Source organism: Bufo gargarizans, chromosome 6 (genome assembly GCF_014858855.1).
Source record: "Bufo gargarizans isolate SCDJY-AF-19 chromosome 6, ASM1485885v1, whole genome shotgun sequence".
Classification (NCBI taxonomy): Eukaryota; Metazoa; Chordata; class Amphibia; order Anura; family Bufonidae; genus Bufo; species Bufo gargarizans.
In genome coordinates, this window is record NC_058085.1 from 240,461,847 (window position 1) to 240,482,041 (window position 20,195).

Sequence of the window (20,195 nt, forward strand, 5' to 3'; positions counted from 1 at the left end):
GGGTCATTGTCCTGTTGCAACACCCATCTTCTGTTGAGCTTCAGCTGGTGGACAGATGGCCTTAAAGGGATTCTGTCACCTCCCCTAACCCAAAATCGCATTTTAAAGCAGTCATGCAGCACAGCTTACCTTGAATAGGCTGTGCTCTTCTATCTTGTAATCCGTCCAGTAGTTTATGTAAAAAACGACTTTTATGGTTATGCAAATTAGCCCTGAAGGTGCCCAGAGGGGCGTTTTGTTCCCCTTAGTGAGCCCAGTAACGCCCCTCGTACAGTGCCCAGCCCGCCTTCCTTGCGACTGTCTAACCGCCCCCAGCCTCCCACAGCCTTTCATCCCTCTCCTCCCCCTCCCTCACGGCCGAACGAACTCTCGCACAGGTGCAGTACCCACTGAGGGCAGCGCCAGTGCGATCTGCAGGAGACTGAGGGCAGGAGCTTCATCCTAGTCACTGGGCATGCGCCGAGCCCAGTGACGTCCGATGTTTGCTCTTCCCTCAGTCAGCACTGCGCCTGTGCGAGAGTTCGTTCGGCCGTGGGGGGGGGGGGAGAGGGATGAAAGGCTGTGGGAGGCTGGGGGCGGTTAGACAGTCGCAAGGAAGGCGGGCTGGGCTCCTGCAAAATGTCTTGATAAACTTGGGAATTCATTTTTCCTTCGATGATAGCAATCCGTCCAGGCCCTGACGCAGCAAAGCAGCCTCAAACCATGATGCCCCCATCACCATACTTCACAGTTGGGATGAGGTTTTGATGTTGGTGTGCTGTGCCTCTTTTTCTTCACACATAGTGTTGTGTGTTTCTTCCAAACTCAACTTTCGTTTCATCTGTCCACCAAATATTTTGCCAGTACTGCTGTGGAACATCCAGGTGCTCTTGTGCAAACTGTAAACGTGCAGTAATGTTTTTTTTGGACAGCAGTGGCTTCCTCTCTGGTATCCTCCCATGAAATCCATTCTTGTATCGTAGATTCGCTAACAGGGATGTTAGCATATGCCAGAGACTTTTATAAGTCTTCAGCTGACGCTCTAGGATTTTTCTTCACCTCATTGAGCAGTCTGCGCTGTGCTCTTGCAGTCATCTTCACAGGACGGCCACTCCTAGGGAGAGTAGCAGCAGGGCCGGTGCAAGGATTTTTGCCAACACAAGCAAAGCTAAATTTTGGCGCCCCCCCCATGGCACATCATCGACCCCCCCCAGCCCGGACGACCCTGGCCACATCCATGATCACATCATTACCCCCCCCCCCCCCCCTCCCGCCCGGACGGCCCTGGCCCCATCCATGATCACATAATTACCCCCTATTGTGTCACATTTCTCCTCCCCCCATGGCACATCATTCCCCCCCCCCCCCCGCCCGGACGGCCCTGGCCCCATCCATGATCACATCATTCCCCCCTATTGTGTCACCTTTTGCCCCCCCCCCCCATGGCACATCATTCCCCCCCGCCGGCCCCCGCCGATCCTTCCTGGCGGCCTGGCCCCATTCCCATGTCACATACAGTGACATACTCAGAGTACAGACATTTACATTGTCCCCCCTCCCTCCATCATGTCACGGTCACACAAACTAGAGAGAGAGCAGAGGCGCTCAGGCTTAGCACGGCATCAGTGATGTGTTTGTTTAAAAAAAGCAATTAAAAAGCAATTACAAAACAACAATTATTAATATTGGGGGGGGGGGGGGAGACACCCCCCCAATATTAATGATTGTTGTTTTGTAATAGCTTTTTTTTAACAAACACATCATTGATGCCGTGCTAAGCCTGAGCGCCTCTGCTCTCTCTCTAGTTTGTGTGACCGTGACATGATGGAGGGAGGGGGGCCATGCTTTGCACACATGGGCGCTCATCTCATCATTTTTAATTCATTTTAAATCAAATTATCATATTAATTATTATAAAATACCATTCAAAATTCAATTCGGACTTAACCTAACAAGTCCTGACCTGTCTGTCCTGACCACGTCTGCTGCTGCTGGCTGCCAGTGTGCGTCTGACTCTGATCTGAATCATCTGATCTAATCTTGCTGACGGCTGCCTGTGTCTGTCTGACTCAGACACAATCAGTCAGCTCGGGTCTCGCCTATTGTACCTGCGCTACCCGCCGCCGCGGCGCCGCTCACTCACCAGTCAGGCCCCCGTGGCAGGCAGCCTGAGCCTATGTTAAAGTGTTGTGTAATGTTGCCGTGACTACGAGCGCCGCGGCCGCCAGCCGGCACACGCAGGCTGGGGGCAGGGCAGGTGGACGGACGGCGGCGGCGCTGCGGCACAAGTAAGTGCTAAAAAAAAAAAAAAAAGGCATTCATTCTTCCGCCCTGCACAGGGCGCGCCCTAAGGCAGCCGCTTGGTCTGCCTTATGGTAGCGCCGGCCCTGAGTAGCAGCAGTGCTGAACTTTCTCTATTTATAGACAATTTGTCTTACCGTGGACTGATGAACAGCAAGGCTTTTGGAGATACTTTTATAACCCTTTCCAGCTTTATGCAAGTCAACAATTCTTAATCGTAGGTCTTCTGAGAGCTCTTTTGTGCGAGGCATTATTCACATCAGGAAATGCTTCTTGTAAAAAGCAAACCCAGAACTTCTGTGTGTTTTTTATAAGGCAGGGCAGCTGTAACCAACACCTCCAATCTCATCTCATTGATTGGACTCCAGTTGGCTGACACCTCACTCCAATTAGCTCTTGGAGATGTCATTAGTCTAGGGGTTCACATACTTTTTCCACCTGCACTGTGAATGTTTACATGGTGTGTTCGATAAAAACATGGTAACATTTAATTCTTTGTGTGTTATTAGTTTAAGCAGACTGTGATTGCCTATTGTTGTGACTTAGATGAAGATCAGATCACATTTTATGACCAATTTGTGCAGAAATCCATAAAATTCCAAAGGGTTCACATACTTTTTCTTGCAACTGGATATTCCCCAAAAAGAGATGCAGTCATCAACATTTTGTATATTGCAGTAATGGAATAACTTGACTATGACACCTCAATAAATTCATGGAAATTGCTTCTGTAGGTGAATTTTTTGGTGTATGGCAAGATTTGCTCTTTGTGCAAACTGTCTCCCACATTCTGCACAGAAAAATGGCTTTTCTCCGGTGTGAACTCTTCTATGTCTATTAAGATCTGACTTGTGAGTGAAGCATTTTCTGCACTCAATACAATGGTGAGGCTTGACTCCTGTGTGGATTCTTTGGTGGTCAATGAGGTAGGATTTATAAGCAAAACATTTCCCACAATCAGCACATGAAAATGGCTTCTCCCCCGTGTGAACTCTACGGTGATTGATGAGAATGGATTTATGAGCAAAACACTTGCCACAGTCAAAACATGGAAAAGGTCTTTCTCCCGTGTGGATTCTCTTGTGATAAATAAGAGCGGACTTCTGGGTAAAACATTTCCCACACTCAGTACATAAAAATGGCCTCTCACCCGTGTGTACTCTAGAATGCCTGATAAGGTCAGCATTCTGACTGAATGTTTTGCAGCATTCAGTGCACTGGAAGGTTTTATAATTTCTTCTAACTGCACTGGATTTAAGAATGTCTGTCGTATTTGAACATTCCTCAGAATTAGAAGAGACTGACGGCAGATCTTGTTGCTTTAGATGAGTGATGGGACATTCTAGTGAATCTGCTACATTGTTCTCTTCTATTTTACAGTATTGAGGTAAATCAAGACATGTGTCCCATGTACCAATGCTGCTGTAGTGGCCATCCTTATTGATGTAAGTAGGAGTCGCTTCCTCCTTACAGAGGTGATCACTGATGATATATGTCTCCTCTTCTCGTTTTCTTACCTCAGCTTTAATATTAATCAAACCTTCATCCTGGGTAAACAGAAAAATAATGATGTCATGTATTAAAATGCAACAGAATCAGTGTATAACTTTGCAATATGTGGAAACCTCTGTTCCTTGATGTTCCTGTGGGACATTGCGAATATCCTCTGGGCAGTCTTGGTAACATTGAGTACTGAGACATCTCTCTGCTGGAGTGGTTTCATTAGCTTCATCTGAAATATACCAAAAGTGACTCAATACATTGCTTTATACAGTAGGTGATGGTGTAATCAGGTTGTGTAACTCTCAGGACAAGACGCACATGACCACCCATAATTTTGCAGTAAAACTGTGCGTCAAATGGTCATCAAGGGTGGGTGTCCAGCCCTAAAAATATAATCAATGAAAGTTTATTCTCACCTGGTAATGTGAAGGGCTGGGTATCTTCCAACATGATGTCCTTGTAAAGATCCTTGTGCTCTTCTAAATATTCCCACTCCTCCATGGAGAGATAGACAGCAACATCCTGATATCTTATAGGAACCTGAGACATACAATGTTACAGTCACATATTAGACACATCCCTTGGTGTTACTGTATAAAGTATCATCCACACTCACCTCTCCTGTCAGCAGCTCAATGATTTTCCTGGTGAGCTCTAATATCTTCTGCTCATTGTCAATGATGGGGCTCTGCATTCCACTCCATCCTTGCAAGACAGATGGAGTTTTCAGATCACTAGATATCTTCTTTACTTCTGTGTAATGCTGGGTGTTAAGACATAATTAAATTTATAACATAAAAATTATTTAAAAGGGTTGTCCTATGTCCCATGTTTAATGGTTTGTAAAGGTAACCTACAGGAACTTTATACTGTACACAACTTTCAAAACGTTGCCGATAGCCCAATTTCACCTGGGATCACATGATCAGAGTTTCTCCTGATAGAGCCAAGCCAACTCCATCATACACATCACTAACACACAAGGAAAGGATGAAACTCCTAGCCACCTTAGGCCGCTTGCACACAAATGAGTTCCAGGTATTGGACTCGCAGCGTGTTTCAGCGAGAGCATCCGTCCTGACCTCCCAGCACTGACAGATCCGCATTATATTGATTTATGATGCTATGTAACCCTTAGAGGTCTGGAATTTATTGCTGTCAGTGTTATCCAATACATTCCAGACGTCTAAGGGTTACATAGCATCATACATCAATATAATGCTATGCGACCCCGTCAGTGCTAGGAGGTCAGAATGGGTGCTCTCAAGCTGAAATGTCAGATGGATTAAAGAGGCTAATAAAAGAAAGGCCATAATGGAAACTTTGAGACTTCACCAGCCCCTGGTGTGATGCTTGTAGGAGACACATTTAACATCGGATCAGACCCAGCTACTTAAACCTCTTCCAGAGGCCATGAGCATTATAAATGTTTTTTGGGAAGTTAACTGGCTTGACTATAAATTGGACGAAGTCGGTACTGATGCCGCTCTCTAATAATGGGGGAACCTTTCCAGCGCATGCAGCAGATTTACAAATAGTTACCTCCTTTAAGTACCTAGGCATCCAAATTTCAAACAATGTGCAGGAGCATGAGAAACTTAACTTTACATAGGTTTAGACAAAAAGTCCAGGCTTGGAACCGCTTGCCCCTTACTATGATTGGGCTCAAAATGATTTTCATGCCCCAACTTCTATATATGCTTCATAATGCCCCAACTTGGATTCCCCTCCGCTTTTTCTATATCGTGAATGCGATATTCAATTTGGAAAAAGGGAATACCGCATATAAAGCTAGCTACTTTGTGTAGACCTAAAACTCAAGGAGGATTGAATGTCCCAGACCCATGGATTTATTATCTGGCGGCCCAGCTGCAGCATATCAGGGGCTGGAGAGTGGATGATGGCCTCCATACAGCAGGTAGGATTGTAAAATACTTGATTAACGATAAAAACCTGTTGTCAGCCATAGAGGACAGTACATTCCTTGAAATAGGGAAGCATGTCGGCTTACTCAGCACTATACACAGAGTGTGGTGGAAGGCTTAAACGGTTGTAGGGCTCATTGGGTATAGCCAATTCACTCCCATTTGGCCCAACCATTTGTATAAAGAATTGAATAAAATAGAAAATGCCCGGGTGTGGGAACGATTTGGGCTTAATCGTATACATCAACTTTTCGAGAATGGTTCCCTTAAAGAGTTTGCACAGCTACAAAATGAATATTCTCTGCCCAAAAATCTGTTCTATCTTTATTTGCAGCTCCGACACGCAATACAGACACAGGAGCAGCATGAAAAGATAGCATTGGCCCATAAGCAATCAATTCTGGATCTTACTAGCTCACAAGGGAGTACCAGTGGAGTTATCTCTCTACATTATAAGGTTTTGCTAGAAATGCAACAAAAAAAATACCCTTTAACGCTATATGATAATTGGAAGGAGGATATTCCTGAACTGACCGTAGAACAATGGGAAGTGGTACTGGAGGAGTTTACGGCAATGGCTGTCTTCTTGTCCATCCAGGTTCTGTGCGAGCAGACTGCTCCTATCTCCCCACTTAACCATCGTAGGGAGCCCAGGGTTTTTGTTAGCCCAGGCTGGAGGACACTAGTACACCTACCTTCAAGGTCTACCGTGGGCTGAGCAGTGCAGGGAAAGAGGTCAGGGATAAGCTAGGAGGTGACCCTTCCCCTGTCTCTTGTAAAGAGCCTGGTTGGTGTGTGGTCTTTTATACTGGGTGTACGTCCGCCGTGACAATAGAACTCCGGTTTTATTGAAAAAAATTGGATATAGGGAAGACGATAATTGCCCAAGATGTGGAACACCTAACGCTGACTTAATCCACCTTATTTGGAACTGTCCTAGACTTAGACACTACTGGAATGAGACTGTTGACCCTAATGTGGCAGGTATTTGATATACAAATGGATCAGTCAGCAATTCTCTGTGTGTTAGGGCATGTTAAAACGCTGCAACTGTGTAATGACCGGTGTCACGCACAGGGAGGAAAACAGGGAAAGCCCTGCCTAAGGGAGAGGGAAAGGTGGTGACCCCTAACTCACCTTGCAGCTGGCACCTGACTGCCCTGACGTCCCTAGACGGGTTCCTCACCCGTGCGGCGATCACGTGCCTAAACCCTGGCTTTCCCTGAAATGAGCCCTAGATAGTGAACGGGCCGGTGGGATCGCTAGTCCTCACCACTGCACTAAGAGGGAAACACCAGGGAGAGGACAGACAAACACAGACAAACACAAACACCCAGGTGGACGACAACAACTGTCCACAAAGGTCCAACAGGGATCCGGAGGGTAGCGTTCTGAATCAACAGTCAGAGAACGCAGCAACACAGCTCCAGTGGGTCAGGATAGATGTCCAGGCAGGAAGCTCTATCTCTGGCAACCAGAGAAGTGTGAGAGAGGAATATAAGGAGGTTTGGGAGTGCTGGACAAGGAACAGCTGAGGAGAAGGAGCTACGGATCCCTGAGTGAGCCAAAAGGGTTTGCAAAGCAAACCCAGAAAGCTACCATAAGGAAAACAGCCCTATCTTAAATAGAGCGTGCAGCCAACCGCTGCGACTTCCTGACCCCGGGTATAACGGAGTCAGGCGTGGTTCTCGATACCCTCGTGACAGTACCCCCCTCTCTACGAGGGGCCTCCGGACACTCAGGACCAGGTCTCTCAGGATGAGAGGCATGAAAAACCCGAACTAACCTGTCGGCGTTTACCTCAGACGCAGGAACCCACATTCTTTCCTCGGGACCGTAACCTCTCCAATGCACCAGATATTGAAGAGAGCGGCGGACCCGACGAGAATTAACAATTTTGGATATCTGAAATTCTAGATTACCATCCACGACAACAGGAGGGGGTGGCAGCGGTGATGGTTCTAGAGGTGGAACATATTTTTTGAGTAACGACTTATGAAAAACATTATGAATTTTAAAAGTCTGAGGTAACTCCAGGCGAAAAGCCACGGGGTTGATGATGGCTACAATTTTGTAAGGGCCAATAAACCTAGGACCCAGTTTCCAAGAGGGAACCTTCAATTTAATATTCCTAGTAGACAACCACACATAGTCATTCACTCCTAGGTCCGGACCTGGCGACCGTCTCTTATCAGCCATGCATTTGTATTTACCTCCCATATTTTTCAAGTTAGCTTGCACCTTCTGCCATACCGATGAAAGAGATGACGAAAAACGTTCCTCTTCGGGAACCCCAGAAGACCCCCCCCTCTTTGAAAGTACAGAATTGGGGATGAAAACCATATGCACCAAGAAATGGTGACTTGCAAGTGGATTCCTGACGACGATTATTTATGGCAAACTCAGCTAACGGTAAATATGATGACCACAACTCTTGGTTTTCAGACACAAAACATCTTAGATATGTCTCAAGGTTTTGGTTGGTTCGCTCAGTCTGTCCATTCGACTGAGGATGGAAAGCTGAGGAAAAGGACAAGTGTACCCCCAAACGGGAACAAAAAGCTTTCCAAAATTTAGAAATAAACTGGGTACCCCGATCCGAAACAACATCGGAGGGGACCCCGTGAAGCTTCACGATTTCACTGACGAATACCAGAGCAAGAGTCTTAGCATTAGGTAGTGCGGGTAACGCAATGAAGTGTACCATTTTGCTAAACCTGTCCACTACTACCAAAATCACTGTTTTACCCGCAGACAAAGGTAAGTCAGTGATAAAATCCATTGACAGATGTGTCCACGGTCTATTGGGAATGACGAGTGGTAATAGAGACCCTGCAGGACGTGTATGTGAAACTTTTGCGCGCGCACAGGTAGAACAAGAAGACACAAAATCCAATACATCCTGACGCAACCTTGGCCACCAAAAACGACGAGACAATAGCTCCAAGGTTGCTTTACTACCCGGGTGCCCAGCAAGTGCCGAATTATGATGTTCCTTTAATAATTCGAAACGTAGGTTCAACGGTACAAACAATTTCTCTGAGGGGCAAGAGACCGGGGCGTCCCCCTGGGCCTCTAACACCTTCCCCTCCAAAACAGAGTGTACCGCAGAGACAACCACTCCTCTTTGTAGAATGGGCACCGGATCACTCACATTACCCCCTCCAGGGAAACAACGAGATAGTGCATCAGCCTTGGTGTTCTTTGCCCCAGGACGATAGGTAATAACAAAGTTAAACCTGGTAAAAAATAGCGACCACCTAGCCTGTCTAGGGGTGAGACGCTTAGCTGATTCGAGGTACAGGAGATTTTTGTGGTCCGTAATCACAGTGATGGGGTGGACTGCCCCCTCTAAGAAGTGGCGCCACTCCTCAAACGCAAGTTTAATAGCTAATAGTTCCCTATTGCCAATATCGTAGTTCTTTTCTGCTGCAGATAGTTTTTTCGAAAAGAAAGCACAGGGACGCCATTTGCCAGGAGACGGACCCTGAGACAGCACCGGCCCCACTCCCACCTCTGACGCATCGACTTCAACAATAAAAGGCTGAGAGACATCAGGTTGGACTAGTACAGGTGCTGAGGTAAACCTCTCTTTTAGAGAGAAAAAAGCAACTTTAGCGGCGTCAGACCATTTAGAAAAATCAGTCCCCTTCCTAGTCATGTCAGTAAGCGGTTTTACAATAAGTGAATAATTTTTAATGAATTTCCTATAGAAATTCGCGAAGCCCAAGAACCGTTGTAGTGCTTTGAGGTTCTCAGGAAGATCCCAATCTAAAATTGCCTGGACCTTCCTAGGATCCATACGGAAACCTGAAGCAGATAAAAAATAACCCAGGAATTGTATTTCCTGAACGGCGAAGACACATTTTTCAATCTTAGCATATAATTCATTCGTCCGTAGGACCTGCAGTACTTGTCTGACATGCTTCTCATGTGTTCTCAGATCAGACGAATAAATTAAAATATCATCTAGGTATATTACCACAAACCTGCCGATTAGATGACTAAAAATGTCATTAACGAAATGTTGAAAGACGGCAGGAGCATTGGTCAGACCGAAAGGCATAACTAGATTTTCATAATGCCCCTCAGGGGTGTTAAACGCTGTCTTCCACTCATCCCCCTCCTTAATACGAATCAGATTGTAGGCCCCCCTAAGATCAAGTTTGGAGAACCACCTAGCACCCGCAATCTGATTAAACAGGTCAGGAATGAGAGGAAGAGGGTATGGGTCTCGGATGGTTATCCGATTTAATTCGCGAAAATCTAAGCAAGGACGCAGGCCCCCATCTTTCTTTTTAACGAAGAAAAACCCTGCAGCCACGGGTGAAGAAGAGGGCTTGATGTGTCCCTTAGCCAAGCTCTCGGAGATATAATCTTTCATGGCTTGTCTCTCTGGACCCGAAAGATTATATAACCTGGTCTTGGGTAATTTTGCGCCGGGAATAAGGTTAACCGGGCAATCATAAGGACGATGAGGTGGTAACTTCTGACAACCCTTTTCAGAAAAAACATCCTCAAAATCCGAAATAAATGTAGGTAGGGTAGTTATGGAGGCAACTAAGCAATTGCTATTTAAGCAATTTTCTCTGCACTGCTCACTCCACTCCAATATCTCCCTGGCCTGCCAATCCACTACTGGATTGTGCGCTACCAACCAGGGAAGACCCAGCACCACCGGAGTGGGAAGCCCCTCCAGAACATAACCTGAAAGCATCTCGTTATGGTGGTCCCCTACCCGAAGGTGTATATTATGAACAATGTGGGTGAGGTTTCTCTGAGACAGGGGAGCAGAATCAATAGCGAATATGGGAATGGGTCTCTGTAACGTACAGAGAGACAAACCCAAAGTGCGGGCAAAATGGGCATCTATCAAATTTACCCCTGCTCCACTGTCTAAAAAGAAAGAAATAGTCTCCGTCTTATCACCAAAAACAATAACCGCTGGCAACACAAATTGCGATGTACGTATGGAGGAGACGTATACCCCCCGGCTGACATCCTCCACACAGCCTGGGGTTAGTAGTTTTTCCGACGGTCTTTTGTTTCTGAGGAAAGAAGGACAGACATTAATGAAATGACCCCTCTCCCCACAAAAAAAACAAACCCCACGCCTACGGCGAGCCTCAGGAGGGCGGACCTGACGAGTAGTTCCTCCTAGCTGCATAGGCTCGTCTAAGTCCGTACAGACTAACTGCTGCTTGAGAGGAGTTACCAATTTCTCCGGTTCTTTCAACCTGTCTCTAAGGCGTCTCTCTATACGGATAGAAAGGGACATAACCGCATCAAGGGAAAAGGGGGTCTCATATAATGCAAGCGCATCCTTAACCCTTTCGGATAACCCAGAGCAGAACTGACTCCTGAGAGCCGGGTCGTTCCATTGGGTATCCGTAGCCCACCTACGGAATTCAGAGCAATACTCCTCTACCGGCCGTTCTCCTTGTAAGAGTCTCCGTAATCTTGATTCAGCCAGTGCTACTCGGTCAGGGTCGTCATATATGAGACCCAAGGCCCCGAAAAACTCATCCACTGACCGAAGAGCCTGGGAATCAGTAGGTAAAGAGAACGCCCAGGACTGCGGGTCCCCCTGCAGCAGGGAAATAACAACCCCCACCCGCTGATCTTCATTACCAGAGGAGTGAGGGCGCAGTTTAAAATATAACTTACAGGCCTCACGGAATGCCAAAAACTTGTCCCTTCCCCCAGAAAATCTGTCAGGGAGAGGGACCTTGGGTTCCGCAACAACCTGGTTATCAGTAGCAACCGCTGGGCTTGCGGTCAGTTGTAATTGCTGCTGTTGCTGGAGGACCGACGCCTTCAATCCTACCACCTCCAAAGACAGGCCATGAAATTGTTTGGACAGAGCAGCAATTTGATCCATACTGGATTCTAAGTAGGTAAAAAAAAATATATATATAAATATATATATATATTTTTTTTTACCTACACAAAATAAGGGCCAGAGATAATGTAATGACCGGTGTCACGCACAGGGAGGAAAACAGGGAAAGCCCTGCCTAAGGGAGAGGGAAAGGTGGTGACCCCTAACTCACCTTGCGGCTGGCACCTGACTGCCCTGACGTCCCTAGACGGGTTCCTCACCTGTGCGGCGATCACGTGCCTAAACCCTGGCTTTCCCTGAAATGAGCCCTAGATAGTGAACGGGCCGGTGGGATCGCTAGTCCTCACCACTGCACTAAGAGGGAAACACCAGGGAGAGGACAGACAAACACAAACACCCAGGTGGACGACAACAACTGTCCACAAAGGTCCAACAGGGATCCGGAGGGTAGCGTTCTGAATCAACAGTCAGAGAACGCAGCAACACAGCTCCAGTGGGTCAGGATAGATGTCCAGGCAGGAAGCTCTATCTCTGGCAACCAGAGAAGTGTGAGAGAGGAATATAAGGAGGTTTGGGAGTGCTGGACAAGGAACAGCTGAGGAGAAGGAGCTACGGATCCCTGAGTGAGCCAAAAGGGTTTGCAAAGCAAACCCAGAAAGCTACCTATAAGGAAAACAGCCCTATCTTAAATAGAGCGTGCAGCCAACCGCTGCGACTTCCTGACCCCGGGTATAACGGAGTCAGGCGTGGTTCTCGATACCCTCGTGACAAACTGTCTCCGGAAAATAGATTAGCCTCAATACACATATTATATCAAGCAAGGAAACTAATCCCTTATCGTTGGACCAATCATCATCCTCCAAAAGTTACGGAATTGGTGGAAAAGATTCATATCTTGATTCGAATGGAAAGTTATGTTTACTAGAAAAGAAACAGATATATAGTCCGTGGTTTCAGCGTTATAACATTGCTCTATAGGTGGGCCAGGATAACTATAATTGCGCTATAGGTGTCACGGATGATATTGCAGATAGCTGGAAGTTATGGATAAACATCTGACTAGCTTGATCCCAAACTAAGGAGCATAAAGATGACCCCTGTAAAACCCTAAGAGCTCTTCCTGACTGCTATGCACATACAAGGGTCTCAGAGGTAGACAATTGCATGCCCTCGTACCTAGACTGTGTGACACCTAAAAACCCTATAATAGTGAGGGGACATGACCACCGGCTCCCTGCACTTAATGCGGAGGGAGTCAGGGTCACCTAGAATCAAGCCAGCAAAGAAACACAATACAAGAAAGGACTTATCTGAACAAGCAGTAACCGAAGTCTCCAGCAGTGATCACTTCAATCCAGGAAGTAGTATAAATCGCAAAGTGAGGCAGTATGGGAGGGAATATATAGGGAGGCAATTAGTGTGAATAGGTGACAGCTGCTGGGAGAAGGAAAGGCGATGACAAAGTGAAACCAAAACAAAAAACATTATGCAAGAGGTACAGAAGAACATCTGCCAGACCTTCTCAGAGAGCTGGTGGTGACAGTACCCCTCCCTCTGAGAGTGGACTCTGGACACCCTCCCAATGAACGAGGTACTGGAGAAAACCGTGGATAATGTGAGAATCTACAATCCTAGAGACCTGAAATTCAAGATTACCGTCAACAACAATCAGAGGAGGAGGCAAAGAGGAGGGTACAGTGGGTTGGACATAAGATTTTAATAGGGACCTGTGAAAAACATTATGGATCTTCCAAGTCTGAGGAAGATCAATACGGAAGGCAACGGGATTGATGACGGACAAGATCTTGTAAGGCCCAATAAACTTAGGACCCAACTTCCAGGAGGGAACCTTCAGTTTGATATTCTTTGTAGACAACCACACCAGATCACCCACATTGAGGTCCGGACCAGGCAAACGTCTCTTATCCGCCACATGCTTATATCTCTCACTCATCCTCTTCAGATTACCCTGAATCTTTTGCCAAATAAATGACAAAAACGAGGAAAATCTCTCCTCATCAGGTAAACCAGAAAACTCATCTCCAGAGAATGTCCCAAACTGCGGATGAAACCCATATGCACCAAAAAATGGTGACTTATCAGAGGACTCCTGGCGACGGTTATTTAAAGCAAACTCAGCAAGGGACAAAAAAGAACACCAATCCTCCTGATTCTCTGCCACAAAACAGAGCAGATATGTCTTCAGATTCTGATTGATGCGTTCGGTCTGACCATTCGACTGCGGGTGAAAAGCAGAAGAGAATGACAACCGAACCCCCAAGCGAGAACAGAAGGCCTTCCAGAATCTGGAAACAAATTGCGTGCCCCTATCAGAAACGATGTCTGAAGGAATGCCATGCAATTTGACAATGTGATCAACAAATGCTTGCGCCAGTGTCTTAGCATTGGGTAACCCAGGAAAGGGAATGAAATGTGCCATTTTGCTAAAACGGTCCACTACCACCAGAATCACAGTCTTCCCCGAGGAACGAGGCAGGTCCGTAATGAAGTCCATGGACAGATGCGTCCAAGGACGGGAAGGAATGGGTAACAGGAGGAGAGAACCCCGTTTGCCGTGAATGAGGGACCTTGGCACGAGCGCAGGTTTCGCAGGCTGCCACAAAACCCTCAACCGTCTTACGAAGAGCCGGCCACAAGAATCTCCGAGCAATGAGATCCACTGTGGCTCTACTCCCCGGTTGCCCAGCAAGGACAGTATCGTGGTGCTCCTTAAAAACCTTGTGTCGTACAGCGAGAGGCACAAACAACCTCCCAGGAGGACAAAGATCAGGAACCTCTGTCTGGGCTGCCTGAACCTCTGCCTCCAAATCAGGATAAAGAGCAGAGATGACCACCTCTTCAGCCAAAATGGGACCCGGGTCTTCAAAGTTCTCCCCTCCCGGAAAACAACGTGACAGGGCATCAGCCTTCACATTTTTAACCCTAGGGCGGAACGTGACAACAAAATTAAACCTAGAAAAGAATAAAGACCATCTGGCCTGTCTCGGGTTCAGACGCTTGGCTGAGTCCAAGTAGGCCAGATTCTTATGGTCTGTAAACATGGTAATAGGGTGTCTGGCTCCCTCTAGCCAATTGCGCCATTCCTCAAAAGCTAATTTGATGGCCAACAACTCCCTATCTCCCACATTGTAATTTCTCTCTGCGGAGGACAGTTTCCTTGAGAAAAAGGCACATGGTCGCCATTTGGCAGGAGAGGGACCCTGAGATAAGACCGCACCCACACCCACCTCAGAGGCGTCCACCTCAACAATAAAATGTAGAGAGACATCAGGTTGTAACAAAATGGGAGAGAAAGCAAAACTCTCTTTGATACTAGAAAAGGCCTTAAGCGCATCTACCGACCAGGCGGAAAAATCTACCCCCTTTTTAGTCATATCAGTGAGTTGCTTAACAACAGAGGAATAATTCAAAATTAACTTTCTGCAATAATTGGCAAAACCCCAAAACCGCATCAGTGCCTTCTGATTCTCAGGAAGCTCCCAATCAAGCACAGCGCGGACCTTCTCAGGGTCCATGCGAAAACCAGAAGTGGAGAGAAGAAAACCAAGAAATTGAATCTCCGGAACTGCAAACACACATTTTTCCAGTTTAGCATACAATTTATTCTCCCGCAGAATAAGCAAGACCTGACGTAGGTGGTCCCTATGAGTTTCTAAATCAGGAGAAAAAATGTAATCTAGATACACCAGTACAAGTTTCCCCATTAAATGAGAAAAAATGCTGTTCATAAAATGTTGGAAGACGGCCAGAGCATTCATCAAACCAAATGGCATAACCAAATTCTCAAAATGACCCTCAGGGGTACTGAAGGCCATCTTCCATTCGTCCCCTTCCCTGACCCTGACTAGATTGTATGCCCCTCTTAAATCCAACTTAGAAAAAACTTTAGCCCCAACAATCTGGTTAAACAGGTCCGGGATCAGAGGAAGCGGATATGGGTCACGAATCGTGATACGGTTTAGCTCCCTGAAATCCAGACAAGGTCTTAAAGAACCATCTTTTTTCTTAACAAAAAAAAAAAACAGCGGCAACAGGTGACTTCGAGGGTCAGATGTGTCCCTTTCTCAGGCTCTCAGAGATATAAGTACGCATAGCGACTCTTTCAGGTTGGGAGAGATTGTATAAACAAGATTTTGGCAGCTTGGCGCCTGGGATGAGATTAATAGGGCAATCGTACTCCCGGTGAGGGGGCAACTCCTGGACACCACTCTCGGAAAACACATCCGAAATTTAGAGAGAAAAGATGGCACAGTCTTGGTAGAAACCTCTGAAAGAGACGCCGTGAGGCAATTCTCTCTGCAAAACTCACTCCAACCATTTATTTGCCTTGCTTGCCAATCAATGGTGGGGTTATGTTTAGTGACCCAGGGTAGCCCCAACACTAGAGGAGTAGGTAATCCGCTTAAGACGAAACATGACACATCCTCAACATGAGCGTCACCCACAGTCAAATGGATATTGTGAACTATGCCATTTAACTATTTTTGAAAAAGTGGAGCGGAATCGATAGCAAAAACAGGTATATCCTTTTCCAAAGTGCATACCTGGAAACCATGTGTTATAGCAAATTGATTATCAATGAGATTGACAGCTGCTCCACTATCTACAAAAATCTCACAAACAATGTTCTTGCTGTCTAGCACCACCCTGGCAGGTAGGACAAAACTGGAACTACAAGCAAACGGCAAACCTTAAATTTCCGCATCAACCTTGCCAATAGTAGCAAATGGAAAGTTTTTAGAGGGTTTTTTCTTTTTGTTTCTTTATTACCCCCAGAAAACTCCCTGAATCTCCTAGAGGGGCAAACATTAGCGAAATGATTTATTCCCCCACAAAAGAAACAAACCCTCCTCTGAGAGCTGAATCCTCTACTATCAGAGGCAAGCAAACCCAGCTGCATAACCTCCTGCTCAGAGGGGATTGAGAGAGATTGAGACCCCTGCGCACTGAATGAGACTGCTCCACTGTCCTTGGACTGAATATGACATGAAGGAGTGGTCTCTCCTCTTTCTCTAAGACGCCTGTCAATACTGACAGCTAGACACATGGCAGAGTCCAACGAGGCAGGTCTCTCATGAAAAGCAAATGCATCTTTCAATCCCTCCGAAAGACCATGGCAAAATTGACTTCCGAGTGCAGCATCGTTCCAACCAGTATCAGCTGCCCATCTCTGAAATTCAGAACAATATATCTCTGCGGACCGTTTACCCTGGCATAAAAGATGCAGTTTAGATTCAGCCAGAGCAATACGATCCGGGTCATCATATATCTGCCCCAGGGCTACAAAAAATGCATCCACCAATCGGAGAGGCCGTGCCCCCACCGGCAGCGAAAAGGCCCAAGACTGAGCGTTATCCCTGAGCAGCGAGATGATGATCCCCACCCGCTGCTCCTCATCACCAGAGGAAAGGGGAAGTAGGCAAAAATTGAGTTTGCAAGCCTCTCTAAAGCAAACAAAATTCTCACTACCCCCGGAGAACGTATCCGGAAGCGAGATCTTAGGCTCTGAACAAACTCCATGAACGCAAGCAGAACCGGTCACCTGAAACTGAGACACAGTTTTACGGAGATCTGCTACCTCCAGTGAAAGACCCTGCATGCAGTCAATCAAGGCTGAAACCGGATCCATGCTTAAGACGGTAATGGCGGTTTATAATGTCACAGATGATATTGCAGATAGCTGGAGGTTATGGATAAACATCCGACTGGCTTGATCCCAAATTAAGGAGCATAAAAGGGACCCCTGTAAAACCCTACGAGCTCTCCCTGACTGCTATGCACATACAAGAATCTCAGAGGTAGACAATTGCATGCCCTCGTACCTAGACTGTGTGACACCTGAAAAGCCTATAATAGTGAGGGGACACGACCACCGGCTCCCTGCACTTAATACGGAGGGAGTCAGGGTCACCTAGAATCAAGCCAGCAAAGAAACACAATACAAGAAAGGACTTATCTGAAAAAGCAGTAACCGAAGTCTCCAGCAGTGATCACTTCAATCCAGGTAGTAGTATAAACCGCAAAGTGGGGCAGCATGGGAGGGAATATAAAGGGAGGCAATTAGGACATGACAAAGTGAAACCAAAACAAAGAACATCATGCAAGAGGTACAGAAGAACGTCTGCCAGACCTTCTCAGAGAGCTGGCGGTGACAATAGGTGGCCGGGAGAAATATGGAATACTCCGGGTGTAATAGCTCTCTCATGCCAGAACTGATGTATAACACTATGTAAGGGAGTGAATGAGTGAAGGTGTTGAATGTGTACAGGTTCTGAGAAGACAAATGCTACACACAAAGAAGTGCCACGCTGTGACCAAAAATATTTTACACCATTTAGCATCCCTGGACTTTAAGGTTGATTTGGTTCATGACCTTTGACATGGACTTTTGTTGTGCTGCAGATTTGGGAGGGGAGTTGGTACCATTTGTATCTGTTTTTTTTTTTTTTTTTTTACATGCCATTAATAAAAATGATCTGATTTAGACAGAATGGGTGCTCCCGCTGACACAATGCCTGGAACTCGCTTGTGTGAAAGGGGCCTTACACAGTGTTGGAATGTGTCAGCTTCTGGGATCACGGGTGAAGCGCTGGAAATTAGAGCAGCAAAGTCTTGAGAATTTAGAGTATATTTTTACAGTTTCTTTATATTACTTATTTTCAAACCACTAAACATGTTTTATAGCACTGGACAATCCCGTTAAATTAACACCAGAAATCTCACTCATCTGGTCCTATTTTAATAATAAACAGTAATGATGAAGTGATGAAGATAGGAAATGTTTAAATCTCTCACCTCTCCAGTCAGTAGATAGATGATCTCCAGGGTGATGTTTAATATCTTCTTAGTCACGTCCCATCCGTCTTTCTCCATTATAACTATGCAGGGGTTGTTTTTGGCAGTAAGAACGGAATGAAGGGTGATGTGACCTCTGCACGCAACAATATACATATGAACAACCTTAATATTGTGTTGATCTATATAAACTAACAATTGCAATGTCTATTTTTTATGTAAATATAGCTGCCTTGGGGAGAAGCCAATCCGTAAAAAAAGAGGCCTTTCGCATGCAAAGCATGGAGCTAGGATCATCGGCCCACTCCTGAAATAATGAAATAAAAAAACTCTTAAAGGGCACCTGTCAGAAGGATCAACTGTTAAACCAGGCATATTGTCTTGAACGGTTGATCCTGCTGATTAAAATACTGCCTGCCTTGTGAAAAATCGGCAAAAAAAGAGAAAAAAACTTTGGCAAAATGTATAAAGACCTGCACGCTCTACACCAGTCTTCATGTCCCCTGCACTGCCGGAGGCAAAGCACCTAAATTATGACAAGGCATATCCTCTGGCGTGAATAAAGATAAATTTGTCGGGTCGGCTAGCCACATCCCCTTCCCATGTCCCTTTAGGATCAAAACTGATCTATGCAACAATTTTTCTTTAACAATTGCAGTCAAAAAGGTCGAGCCTGCAACTTTTAGTGCAGGGGTGATGATAAATCCCTCCCTTTATTCTTTATGAAAATGAGGGCTGGAGTGAGCTTAGCCCCTCTGTGCACCTCAGCTCCGCAGTGCTAGCCATACGTCCCTCTATACACTGAAGTCAATGAAGCTTTGGGAATGCCACAAAGGATTTCCACAAGACAAGTATCAGTTTAATCAACAGGATCAAACCTCCCAGGTAGTATGTTTGGTTTAATAGGGTTGATCCTGCTGATGAACACTCTTTAAATAGACAGGTAAATGCAAAAATACAAGGGGGGGGGGGGGCGGGGGTTACCAATGGAGACAGAAACTATGCCTACAACCAGGTATCAAGCATTGTCTGAAACCCTCAGTAGACGAATGAGTGGTCTTATAGCGCTACTGTATGGATACTTCTGTGACTGCGGCGAATGCATGGCACCACCACCACTCAGTCTGAGGACTGCCACCTGGCTATTCTTACTGAAGTTAGGTCTATTCTGTGCAGCACCTTGTGTCTGGGCAATGTCATCAGGTCCATTCTTTGGCACGGCTACTATGCGGCTCTGCCCTTGAGCACTGGTGCCGCCTCTACTGGGTGGGTGCTGTCAGTTGGTCTACTTGTATAGGCACTACCAGTTAGTCTAGTGTGTAGCCTCTGGTATCTGACTGAGCAATGAAGCTGAGTCTGCTGTGTAGATACTGGACTGAGGTGGCTATCACAGCTGGATCTATGGTGTTGGCACAGGCAGTCCATTTTGTTGGTCAGCACTGGTTACTTGCATACCTCTGTAATGTGATCTCTCACTGTGTGTCCCAGTAACAGGTCATAACAATAACCTCCAATAAAATATACAAAATGCTGATAATTTATAGCAAATAATATTACTAGAAGAGGTTATTACTTCAGTCAGGGGATTCCCGGTCCAGTAACACACAGTCTGTCAGTAAGAAGAAAGAAGCAATGACTGCTGGAATTTGTAGTCATCTAGAGGTCTTCGGGGATTCTGGGACTTGTAGTGCTGGAGAGTCTGGAGCACACTTCTCCGCTCTGTACTCTGAGAGTTACAGGAACACAGAAACATGGCCGCCACTGTACTGTACTGACGTCTAAAACCCGATACCGCTCTTCCCTCCCTAGTGTCCGCTCACTGTCAGGAT

At 46.1% G+C, this 20,195-nt stretch overlaps 1 protein-coding gene across 2 annotated transcripts; it reads right to left on the reverse strand.

The window, feature by feature from the left end:
- Window positions 1–2,867: 2,867 nt before the first annotated feature.
- Window positions 2,868–20,150, reverse strand: LOC122941370 (oocyte zinc finger protein XlCOF7.1-like). 2 transcript variants are annotated; one of them, XM_044298575.1, is made up of 6 exons: window positions 19,940–20,150; window positions 18,367–18,502; window positions 4,400–4,546; window positions 4,200–4,323; window positions 3,906–4,012; window positions 2,868–3,827 (listed from the first exon to the last, which is right to left on the reverse strand). In XM_044298575.1, the coding sequence occupies exons 2-6, from the start codon at window positions 18,442–18,444 to the stop codon at window positions 2,994–2,996; spliced, it is 1,290 nt and encodes a 429-aa protein (XP_044154510.1). In that variant the 5' UTR covers window positions 18,445–18,502; window positions 19,940–20,150; the 3' UTR covers window positions 2,868–2,993. The 2 variants fall into 2 exon arrangements, with proteins under 2 accessions (XP_044154510.1, XP_044154511.1); XM_044298576.1 differs by lacking the exon at window positions 19,940–20,150 and having other exon boundaries at window positions 4,400–4,488; window positions 18,367–18,499.
- Between the last annotated feature and the right edge of the window lie 45 nt (window positions 20,151–20,195).

Coding starts and splice junctions, on each gene's coding strand:
- LOC122941370 (XM_044298575.1), bottom strand. CDS start 18,444: ATGGAGAAAGACGGATGGGACGTGACTAAGAAGATATTAAACATCACC. Junction 4,324..4,399: donor TTGAGCTGCTGACAGGAGAG/GTGAGTGTGGAT, acceptor TGTATGTCTCAG/GTTCCTATAAGATATCAGGA. Junction 4,013..4,199: donor CCAGCCCTTCACATTACCAG/GTGAGAATAAAC, acceptor GGTATATTTCAG/ATGAAGCTAATGAAACCACT.